At 40.8% G+C, this 11,522-nt stretch overlaps 1 protein-coding gene across 6 annotated transcripts in view; it reads right to left on the bottom strand.

Moving 5' to 3' along the window:
- Window positions 1–728: 728 nt before the first annotated feature.
- mink1 (misshapen-like kinase 1) overlaps window positions 729–11,522 on the bottom strand; it is a 28,162-nt gene continuing 17,368 nt past the window's right edge. For 4 of the 6 annotated variants that reach the window (XM_072374909.1, XM_072374908.1, XM_072374912.1 and 1 more), the window contains 13 exons: window positions 11,491–11,514; window positions 10,937–11,088; window positions 10,272–10,389; window positions 9,064–9,180; window positions 8,672–8,783; window positions 8,344–8,493; window positions 8,053–8,196; window positions 7,410–7,544; window positions 7,184–7,284; window positions 6,920–7,069; window positions 6,675–6,834; window positions 6,447–6,586; window positions 729–5,547 (listed from right to left, as the gene is read on the bottom strand). In XM_072374909.1, the coding sequence (XP_072231010.1) occupies window positions 5,464–5,547; window positions 6,447–6,586; window positions 6,675–6,834; window positions 6,920–7,069; window positions 7,184–7,284; window positions 7,410–7,544; window positions 8,053–8,196; window positions 8,344–8,493; window positions 8,672–8,783; window positions 9,064–9,180; window positions 10,272–10,389; window positions 10,937–11,088; window positions 11,491–11,514 (1,587 nt within the window). In that variant the 3' untranslated portion in view covers window positions 729–5,463. The remainder of the gene's footprint in view (window positions 5,548–6,446; window positions 6,587–6,674; window positions 6,835–6,919; window positions 7,070–7,183; window positions 7,285–7,409; window positions 7,545–8,052; window positions 8,197–8,343; window positions 8,494–8,671; window positions 8,784–9,063; window positions 9,181–10,271; window positions 10,390–10,936; window positions 11,089–11,490; window positions 11,515–11,522) is intronic. The other 2 variants (XM_072374910.1, XM_072374913.1) reach the window with 1 other exon arrangement.

The raw sequence follows: 11,522 nt of genomic DNA, 5'->3' as shown, positions 1-11,522 counted from the left end.
TCATTTTGTAGTGGCTTAATTGCACTGCATGCTGTCTTAATACTGAACTCTGCGTTCACTTTTTGGATTTAAACTGTGTCGTATGTAGTTTAAACTAAAGCCAAAAGAGTCTGTCTGTACCGAGTTGTAGATGCACTCCAGAGAATTCTTTTATTTTTGTGCTATTCCATAAAACACGTGCAACAAACTGCGTTTGTCTGTGTCAACAGTGTCTCGTGATAGTCAGGATTTTCCACGTGTAAATCTAACTTTTGTAACTTCTATGACGACCTCACGCAGCTCGTGTGATTTCTGAAGTGCCGTTATATCAATATAATATACATTTAGGCTCAAATTTAATTCCTTCAGTCACATTCAACAATTAACAGAATAAAAAAAATGAATCAGAAAAATTAGATTTACTTTTTTATTTCTCATACATAATAGCTTTAACTTTAAGGTTAGAGTTGGTAATACTTCCTGGGGTATAATTATACATTTATATTGTTTATTTTTGTTATATGTTTGTTATTTTTTTTAGCCACCAGGTGATGCTGCTGCTCATTCTCTGACTCACAGAATGAGGAATAGAGGATTTCCTCTTAAAAACCTTTTTTTTTTTATATAAATCAAGTAGCAGCTAAAATGGGTCCAAAAAGGATAAATTTAAAGATAAATTAAATAAAATAAAATGCAATGCAGCAAACATTCATCACATCACAAACAAAGAAAGCAACTAGAGCCGGAAATGAGATCAAGGTTTTTTATTTTTCAAACAATCTGTATTAAGACATGAATTCATTCAACACAATCTTTTGAAAGTTTAAAGTATCAGTTTATGAAATACAATCTAGTGTTAACCTCTCACAAGTAACACAGACACGCGCACACTGAAACATTGCAAAGATGTTTACCGTTTTAAAAAAAGTTATTGAAAAAGAATGATGGAAACTGGATTTCTGTCCAAAGATCCTGATGATTTAGAGCTCTCTGCCTCCCTCTCAGCTACAGCTGTTAGTGCGTTCACGTGTGACTCAGAACAAAGAGAAGCCGTCACAGAGGATGTTGTCAATTGTCACGTTTAGCATTTCTTTCCCAGCTTCTGAGAATGCATCATCACAGCAATCATCCTAACAGGTGCTTGGTGAAGCTGACAGAGAAGCAGTTATTTCTTGTGATAAACTAAAGTACAGAAAGATTTTGTAACACGCAAACCAACCTACATTTAGTCTGCCAAAGGCCACTGGAGAATCACAACCTGCCAGCCACACTGAGATGGAGCGTCAGGGTTTTGATTTGTTCAAATGCTTGTATTGCTTTGATAAAGAAGCGTCCTCTCTCAATTCAAGTCTCTCTTTCGAATGACGAACGTGCATCTCGGCTGTTCAGAAATCAAATTTAAAACTTAAAGCCACTTATCTTCACAAATGATAATGAGCTGTGAGGTTCGGGTCTTTTATTGGCTCTTGGCGTAAAATGACGCAGCAATTTTACATCCTAAGGTGCCTTATTTTTGCTAAATCAACAACCAAAACTTCTCTTCTGTGTCCCGGACTGAGACCCACTGCTGTTGGAAACGTCTTCCTCAGTTAGATCACAGCCTCAGGACAAACAGTGCAAATTCTGTACTTAAATGAATTCTTTTAGGTAAATGATGATGCTATGGCTTATTTTTTGTACACATTTGTGCTGCTTTTAGAATTTTTGAAACTTTACAGTATTCAAATCTTCTGTGTGCCCAGGTTACACAGTTTGATCTTATTTAATTACAAATTAAGTAGTCTGACATCATTCACCCAACAAACACAACTGGCTCAAAACAAAACTTCTGTTAAAGGAGCAATCAGCTGGTTTTACACATCAGAGCTTAATGCACAAAGTGTTAAAGGTTCTGCTACGACTTCAGCGAACCTGTTGAAGGCCGACCGCAACACAGCGAGCCCCACAAGCCAACATGGCAAAAAAGACCAGCCGAGCCAATGATTTCGATGTTCCCAACCCATCCTCAGGCTCGTGGTCTTGGATACCAGCTGAAATGAAGCAGTTCAGCAGGCTTCACGCAGCTCTTTAGACTTTTCCCCTCACGTCCGCAGCAGCACACCTGTGAACGGACTTTGATGTGTAAAATCTGTATTTCATGCACATATTAAGCTGTCAACCAATGATTATCGACTTTTCAACCACGTTGTTTTTGACAAATTGATTAATGCATTTCTCACCGAACTCCATCTATGATGATCACCTGAGAAGATCTACAGCCCGTCAGCCCCTGTGGGTAATTTACAGCCGAGGCCGGATCCTAAACCAAGGTGCGAGTCACCGTACCGGAGGCCTCTTTTGCTAAGAACTATATTTTTGCCTGGGTAACACAACACAAACGCTGAACTAACGCTGGACACTGTCCACATGCACACAGCAGTCTCAGCTGAATACTTGCTCATCAACAACAACGGTTTAGACTGATTTCACGCCAACAAGCTCAACGACCAACAGAATGAGGAAAAAAAGAGCTTCCATCTCCCCGTTACACTCCGTTATAGCTTTGATCGCTCTGCCTTAAAATACATTGTGCTTGGATTAATAGTGTTGAACACATTTTTATATAAATACAAACTGTCATATAGATGTACATTCACTTTTATTTCTCAATAGACTAATTTACAGATTTATAAAATAGGCTTCTCAGAATATACCAGGCTACTCTCCCCACTACAAGATTACACAATCAAACATTATTGAAGGATAAGCGCTTATTTTATCTGTGCAGCATGAACCTATATTATCTGAGCAGACATCACAGAGTTTCAGTTGACGTGCGCGCAATGACTAAGTTATCTCTACAAACAGGTTTCATACACATGGCTTTTCTCTATGCTGGCTCCCACTGTGAGTGGATCCCTTACTCCAAGTTTTAATGAACGTGCAGCAGCTTCTCTGTTATTGCCACTTTCTGATTGGATCATTGTCTGTTTATCTTTTAAGGTCATCATTTGTGGTGCCAAAAAGGCATCTCAAGCTTATTTAAGGGATATTCAGGATTTTATTTAAGTGCACTTAACCGGCACCAAATGTTAATCATAAAAAGGGGCCAAATATGGTTGTGCCTCTTCTTCTTCTTCATGTTATTTCAAGTAAGAGACGAGTAAAGGTGGGGTAGGTGGCCTCGCAACCCTTTACTAAACCTTCTCTTCTTCCCAAATCCAAGGCACTGCTTAAACTGTAAACATGGCAGATTGATGAAAAGAAGAAGGAAACAACAAACTAAACTAAACAATGAGAGCCAGAGCTCCTGGTGGAGTGTAACAGAGAAATCTGTACGGTAGGTCATGGCACATAAGAGATATTTAACAACAAAAACTTTTGCTTGAGGGGAAAACAAATTTTGATACAGTACTATATCATCTATTTCAATGGCTTACATGCACACTAAAATATCTGCTGGAGATATATTTGTAAATGTATGTCTACTGAAGTAAAGTTTCTTCCATGCCCATAAACCATCCATCTATATAACCTCTGACTTGTTGCTCTCTGCCCTGAACATGTGCCGCAGTCTTGATAGCTTTCGTTAAGACAATATAAAACGCCTCTCCTTGATAGGCTGGATCTGCCCTTTCAGCATCTGATGGCAACTATCAGACCGGTCTATTCCACTGATCACTAACCAAGACTCTCTCATACCTACCACAAGCTTTTCAGACTGGGAAACCACAAAAACAACAGATGCATGTCAGCAGATGCACTAATTTGTCAGAAAAGAAAAAACAACTCCATCATAAGGCAGGAGTTGGTGCCTTTAAAATGTCCACCTGCACCAACCAAAGTGCACAAAGAGAACTAACTGACTAAAAACTTAATTCAGGAGGGGAAAGTTACCTGCATGACACTGTTATACTAACAAAAGGTCAGGCAGAACTAAAAGAAAGCTCCAGGAAAACACTGGCGAGTGACCTGTGGGAATAGTTTTTTTTCCTCTTTACATACAGCCTCAATTTAAGCTTTTCTTCCTTTGGCCTTGATTCACACCTTGCTGCAAAATATATTTGAACTTTGGCAGAATGCAAAGATATGAAACACATTAAGTCTCATGAGTTCCAGCCGTGTTCTCCAAAGTGCTTGATGAGATGGAGGCCTCTGTTGTACCGCAGAGTCCCCGTGCGTTAAACCTTTCTACTGGACCGAGACGTAAATGAGCTACACCACACAGAGCGCTGTCCTACTGCAAACACTTCTCACACAAACAGCCACACCAACGAAACAATCCAAGAACTAAAATATAATACAGTGGAGCAGACCACTCTGATCCCACCACATTTCTTAGATATCGTCCTCTCTTCTCTCTAAAGCCGTCGCCACACTGCCGCACGCTCTACTGTCCCTCCCCAAACACTCCAAGAGAATAGGATATATTGCAATATAATGGCAACATTATTACAGTAAAGTAAGAAAACCAGTAGGCTAATACCAATACAGAATCACTACATAGAAATATCAAATTTGTATATTTTGTAAATCTATGAAAACAAGAAGTTTAGATACAACTCTAATGAGACAGATAATTAATGGCTTTGCCTCAGCCGCAGAAGGCGGCAAAGCTTCCAACTGGTTTGTATCATTTCTTTAGATTTTAAACTGAAATTACTTTAGTTTTTAAAGCACTCAAGGCCTATTTGATGTGATAAAGACTTGCAAGATTGTTCGCCATTCAGGCTGGAAAAAAAAACCCAAAACAAACAAAAAAATAAAAACTACACAGAAAGCAGGGCCTCCGGCTATCATCTGCTGCAGAGGATTAAAAATACTCAAACAAGCTACTTCGCCCTGACTTTAATGTCTCTAAAGTCCTTCCTTTAAACCTTTCTGAAACTGTGGGTGACCCAAAACAATTGAGACCCACAAGCCACAGCAGATGGCCGTTCCAACATTTGAATTTAGCTTATCTGACGTCCCTGGACAGTGGCCATCCAAGAGGCCCGCGGATGATTCTGATCTGAGTGTCGGGTGCTATTTACAGATTCATTTTCGACATATACTACTGGTAAATAATGCCTTCCTCTAAACGTACTGTAGAGCCATCGAGGAATGTTAACACACTTCACAATTAGGAACTAAATAGTTACAACTGAACACAGGTCCACCAAGAAATGTAAATCAAGCAAGAATATATTTACACAGTACAAACTAATAGATGTATTGACATTTGAAGCTCATCAGCAATTTTTCAGGAGGATTCCAGGGAGAACTTCATCAAGAGGCCTCTGTAGAAACTGCATCTTAAGGAGTGCAGGCTGGAATGGATTTGGCGATTATTCGTGTGTGAGATTGTGTGTTTGTCTTTGCAGTACGAGTGCTTGAGTGAGAGTGAGTTGTAGAGAAAGAGAGAGTGATGTTCACATTTGTGTGCATGCTTAAGCGAGGATTGCGGATGCACTTGGTTCTCAGGACCCTGCTGGGTTCCACACACCGACCAGAGCAGCTGTTCCTTCACCAGTTCATGATGCAGTTTCTGTTCAGAGTCATGAAGTACACCTGGCTGCTGCCTCCAGAACGCACCGAGGCAAAGAACACCTGAGGGGCAGCACACAGTTACATCTTCAGTAACAATAATAGTGTAATCAGTGCTTTCATCAAACATCTCTGCAAAGAAATGGAAGAAAACAGTGAGCCTGCTCTCTACTCTGCATGCCAAACACAGGCTTCCTACACATTTTCCATTTCAAAATTGTAAAAAAACTATTTCTCTGTTGACTTTTCGGCCATTTGTGAGATCCAAGAACACATATGTAGAGATATATCGAATGGATATTCTGACCATCTGTACTTTTATGCTTTGAATCCATTTGCCAGAAGATTGTAGTTCTTGGTACAGTAGCAAATCAGTTATGAGCAACTTGGAAATCAGGTTCTTGTCCTAAGACGCATTCATTTAGAGGACGACTGAACCGTCAACCTTATGATGGGTGGGAAACCCATTCCTCCACCCGATGGCGCCTACACACCCGTGAACATGCATAGTATCTGTGGGGGATCAGTCTAGCAAAGACCTGGAAATGACACTTTTTTACACGGAGTAAGAACCCTGAAACATGAAGTTAGCTGATTAGTGTGGCTCTCTTTATGGGAGGATTTCTCGGTTGAGAGCAGATGACTTTTTGGAGTCATCGTTGTGAACTTTCACTGCTGGAGACAAAGTCCAGCATAAACCCCCCGTATGACTGCAACTTTCCTATTTCCATCCTTTGTGTTTCTACTGGTTAAACACATGAACAAAATAACTCAGTTCTGGTAGCAGATTATTACTGGGTGGCTGATCTCTGGATAAATGGTGAGATTGCTGCTCTCTCAAGTTTCACATTTTTTTAAACAGACAGACAAAAGTAATGATCTTCTTTAAACTCTTGGTGAAAAGATTTCAAATAGCAGCCTCAGTGTACCCGTGTAAATCTTTAAGTGTTTTCGAGTCTTACCTTGTCATTCCTCTCACAGAGGAACTTCAGCCTCTGAGCTCGTTTGTGCATGAAGACACCGTCCAAGTGGCCGGTCTCCACAGAGCGGATCTCAATGGCCTTTTCTCCCCAGCCCATGATCTGGTTTGAGCAGATATGAGCTAAAGAGCAAAGTGTAACATTAGCAATGAACAAGCTGATTCGATTTATGCAGTTCACACACGCTGGTTTTCTTTCTTTGACCCGTACCAACAGAGGTGGGCATCTCGCCCCACTGCAGGACAACGTCCTTGATGATGCGTCCGTAGGTGTTAACGTAGACGCCTTCATCCTCATAACACACCAGCATCTCCATGCCATCGGAGTTGGGCAGGAACACAATTGCGTGTGGGGTCACATGGCTTTGGATCTGTTTGAGATGAAAGCAGGTAGAATAAGCTCATGTAGGTTTCACTTCTCCAAATACACTGCTGCCCGACAGCGGTGCAACTTACATGAACAGGGATATAAATGTCATAGTTGTTTCCAGAGTCCACGTCAATAGCATGAAAGCCAGCACAGGATCCATAGATGACCTTCAACCTCTGGCCCTCCTCCACTGTCAGGTCGACCAGGACAGGCCTGTGCGGCAGGTCTGCAAAAGACTGGTTCAAAGTGGGGAGGAGGAGGTTTGGAAGCACAAGGAGAACGTGAGCAGATAATCAACTTGAATGCTCTTCACATAACTAATCCAGCTCATAAGGAAAGGGGACACTTACCTTGAAGGCCATGAATTTGTGATAAGGTTTGGGCGCCCAAGCATATACTTCCACTGCATTCTTTAAAGCAATCACCAGGAACTTTATCCTCTCATATTTCACTAGACAGAACAACCACAAGGCCATTGGACATCAGACACTTGTAATCAATAATTCACTGTGCCAAATGTATTAATCAGAATTTGTCCTCAGAGGAATAGATAACCAGGAAACATCTGTCACTCACCCACTTTGTAGTGCACGCAGCCCTCCATCTCCCCCACAGTGGTCCAGCCTTGCTTCTTTTCCACCTCAGGGTCATTGTGGAGGATCTTATTCCTCAGCCATGCCAGGTAGTAGACACGCACCTTGTTTTTCTTGCCTAAATAAACACAGGGTGAGACACTAATTAAGGAGTGTTACAAAATTATATCTAAATATCTTATGAGGGGAGAGGATCAATATGACACTCGACTAATTTAATTAAATTTTTGTGTGTTCTTCACCAGTAGTTGATTCACAATGTCATTTTAAAAGTTTATTTACTGTGAAGACTAGGGATTAAATACCTGATAAAAGCACCAATAAGCAACTGAATTCACCACAGTTTTAAACGTAAATAAAATTGAGATTTTTTTCAATACTAAATCTGACATTCAGGTGAAACATCTTTGTTCAATATGCGTGTATCACATAATATATCCAAGTATCTCACCTGAAGTTAAATGATCTTATCTTTTTAAGACCCAAGTCAAAGTGCAAAGTAAAATAATCAGAACAATCGGATTTCCAGTCTTTGGAATCCCATTTAAGAAAGTGGACTAATGAGAAAATCTCCCTGCTCTTCAGACTGATAGGAGAGCAGAACGGTAATGAGCAGCGATTATGACCTGATATGGTGATAAGCAGGTTGAGGCCCTCCAGGACGTCCATCTGTTGGAACCTGCGGGAGTTGATGAGGGGATAAACCTTTCCCTGACCACTGCGGTCCAGCAGCTTCAAACCGTTTTCTGTGCCCACCAACAGGTTCACACCTGGAAAAATATGCAGACTCTAATACATCACTTTGTCATTTTGTGTGACATTATTCTGATTGCAGCCTTTACTTTAGCCACAGAATACCTGCTTTTTACCCTTTTCATCTTTTCTATATGCTATGATCATACTGAATCCACTCTCACCCCAAAGTGCAGCACACAGGATCTCAGAGTTGAACCTCTTCTTGTACTTTCGGATCTCAGGTGTGTCATTGGGGGGTCGTGTGTTGGTGGGATTCACGTTCACCATGGATCCTTTCCTCACCTCCATCTTCAGCTGCTCAAACCTCGAACCTACACACAGACGAATGGTTTGATCGAGTGAACAAAGAAACAAAGCGAAACAAACTAGTCCAAGACGTGGACATTTTTCCTTTTCAAATGAAGTTGACAGTCTATTAACAAGTTATTTTTCCATATAACTAACCTTGTAATCTAAGTGCGTTAGATCTTATGGGTACATTTAACTCACCACTGACTGATATGTTGTCTCCTGTACCCGCTGGTGACTGGTACATGCCAAGATCCACAAAGGTGGTGAAGGAGGACTTGCCTGATGCTTTGACCAAACCCCTGGACTGATACTGGTGGGGCAGAGTGACAATATGAGGTATATGCATGCTTAAGTCAACATAAAGTCAGTGAACAGTTCATTTCGTCTGACAAATATCTTTAAAAATTGGCATTTTCAGTGCCTACAAAACGTCATCATCTACATTTCTGTTGATGTGCTAACAAGCTGAACTGGTCAAATGGACTTCTGCTGGACTGAAATCATATTTGTACAACTCCTCTAAGCAAATAAATACACTCAAAATAAACCTCAGGCTCAGGGGTGATATACTTGGCGTCAGTGAAACTTACATCATAAACAGAGTCCTTCCCAGGAGAGGAGTGAGTGGCTGAATCAGTGGGAGAGTGGGAGGGCTGCACCACATCTGGCAAATTAGTGTATCCATTATGGCTTCTCTTCTCTGGGGTCTTTCAGGTAAAATAAACACACTCAGTTCCAAGTATTACACAATGGTGTCATCAGAGACTTCCATCTAGGTTATTGTGCAGCAGCAGTTTTGTGTGTGTTTAACCCGGGTAACTTAACTGAACGACACACAATGAAAGAAAAGATAAAGATCTATGTGCACAATCTGAAAAAATTCAATTCAAACACAAACCACAACAGAACACAACATTTTCTAAAGTCAATCAATGGCTAAATGCAGAATCTCGTGTACATTGTGAGACTATAACCAGCCAGCCTGGACGGTGACATAAATATATGGCTGCCTTGGCTCTGCTGATGATCTTAAATCCTATTTCATCCAGAATCTTCCTCAGCGTGCAGTGTGTTGCTGATGAGAAAGAAAAAATAACAACTCCATTTCTTTCCCTGATAGTCAATACAACACGCAGCCCTTGAGTGAAGGTGACACTTCTCTCGTTCAACTTATTATGAGCCATATCGAAGATGCATTCTGTCTCCCCAAATCACTCAAAAATACTGTAACTGTCACCTAACAACAGCCGGCTGGAGGGCTGCTTAGGGGCAAAATACTAATTCTCAAACTCAAAAATTCCTACAAACTCAAAAATTCCTACAAGTCCAACAGCAGATGTGCACTGCGGAAACTTTGGCTAAACAACATCACAGAAACCTGCTGACCACTGGTGCAAAGTGCTAAATCTCTTTTTTAGCTGACAAATATCAGTTAAATTACTCTTTTTTCCATTTGCTCAGTTATACATTCATTGGCATCAGTTAAAATAAGCACTTGAGTGAGAAATAAATGAGGTGTTTTCCATCAATAAAAAAACCCAAAACATTCCTTTCATCGCATCAAACAACGATATCGTTTTTGCTTTGAACAACTCTGAAATGAGAACAAGGAAAGGAAACACCACGTGACCATCTGGGGCATCCATAAATATTTCTGCACTCATTTTTTTAGCTTCTTTGAGGTGCGGCTCCTTCACAATGACTCACAGGGGTAAATACTCTGACTTCCTTTTGGAAGTTGATCTCTCTTTGAAATCACGATTCATTTTAAACATCAGTATATACACAGATGACTCACTCTCTGCACCAGCATGGTCTGGTCCCCATAGCCTCCAGCCTGCTCTCCTTCTCCCTCCTCACCCTCGTCCTCATGAACCACCATGGTGTTGACCGAATCAGTGTCTGCGTCCCTGAGGCTGAAATTAAAAACAAATAAATAAAGCTTGGACGATTGGAATGATTCTGGCTTTGCTGCGGAAATGAACAACGGGAGAAGTGTCGTAGAAGAACTGATCTTTCTTCGGAAGTAAAGAAATACGCTGCTTTCTGCACCAACGACGTCAGATGTCCTGATCCGGACTTTTTGTCCCCTTAAACAACTTATCTGTTGAAACTTTTCCTACAACATGTTACACTGAAGTTAAAGTTAAAACATTTTCTAATGAAATAAAAACCCTTTTTGTGGCTTTCTTAACACTGTATGATCACATTAAAGGTTGTTTTATTTCTAAACCGTCCTTATTACTCTACTGGGACATTTTAAATGGAATAATCTCAAATGAAAGCTTGAAAGCATCCCATAATATCAGATGGTAAGTGTTCCTTTTTTGTGCCGTGATAACACTGAATGAAGCATGTCTGGACGACTGTTGCCTGCTTCCCAAAAAAACAACTTGATCTTGAACCCAATCTGACAGATTTGATCAGGACAACCCCGTCAGCACATGTAGGAGTCAGCTTTACCGATCTGTTGGGCTTTCTTCCTCCTCAGCTCCTTCGCCACTTTCGCTTTCTTCACTACTTTCGCTGCTCTCCGAGGAGGAGGAGTAATCATTGGCCTTGACCGGGGGCCTTGGGGGCTCCTCAGCACGCTCCTTGGCAAAGAGGCCGTGGTCCTGAACAAACAAACACCAGTGCTGACAAATGCATTCAAGACCAATTTGAACGTAATCTCAGCAATCAAACAAATAAAGGAAAAAGACAGTTGATGGACATGTGATTTCTGAAAGAAAAAACAATCCAGACATGGTGTGCATCTATCAAGAAGATGAGCTCAGAGGAAGTAAATGATTGAAACTGATTCCAGTGTGGGGTGTGTTCCTCACAGGATGAAATGATGAACACATTCTAAAGTCTTTAAAATAAAGAAATAAAATTCACTGTAAGGACAAAGCATAATTAACTCAACAAATAAGGTAGAGCATGCTTTCAATTCTGTGTGAGGATTACAGAACCAAGGCAAATAATAGTTCATGCATGAGCACAAAGCATCGCAGACACGAGACATTGTTACTAACCTCCCCTATAGCTCTCTTGTAACTCTGCAAGT

This window comes from Leuresthes tenuis, unplaced genomic scaffold (genome assembly GCF_036924035.1).
Source record: "Leuresthes tenuis unplaced genomic scaffold, fLeuTen1.0.hap1 SCAF_21, whole genome shotgun sequence".
In the NCBI taxonomy this organism is placed as follows: Eukaryota; Metazoa; Chordata; class Actinopteri; order Atheriniformes; family Atherinopsidae; genus Leuresthes; species Leuresthes tenuis.
Note: the sequence above shows the minus strand (reverse complement) of the source record. Positions and strands in the feature narration are given on the sequence as shown.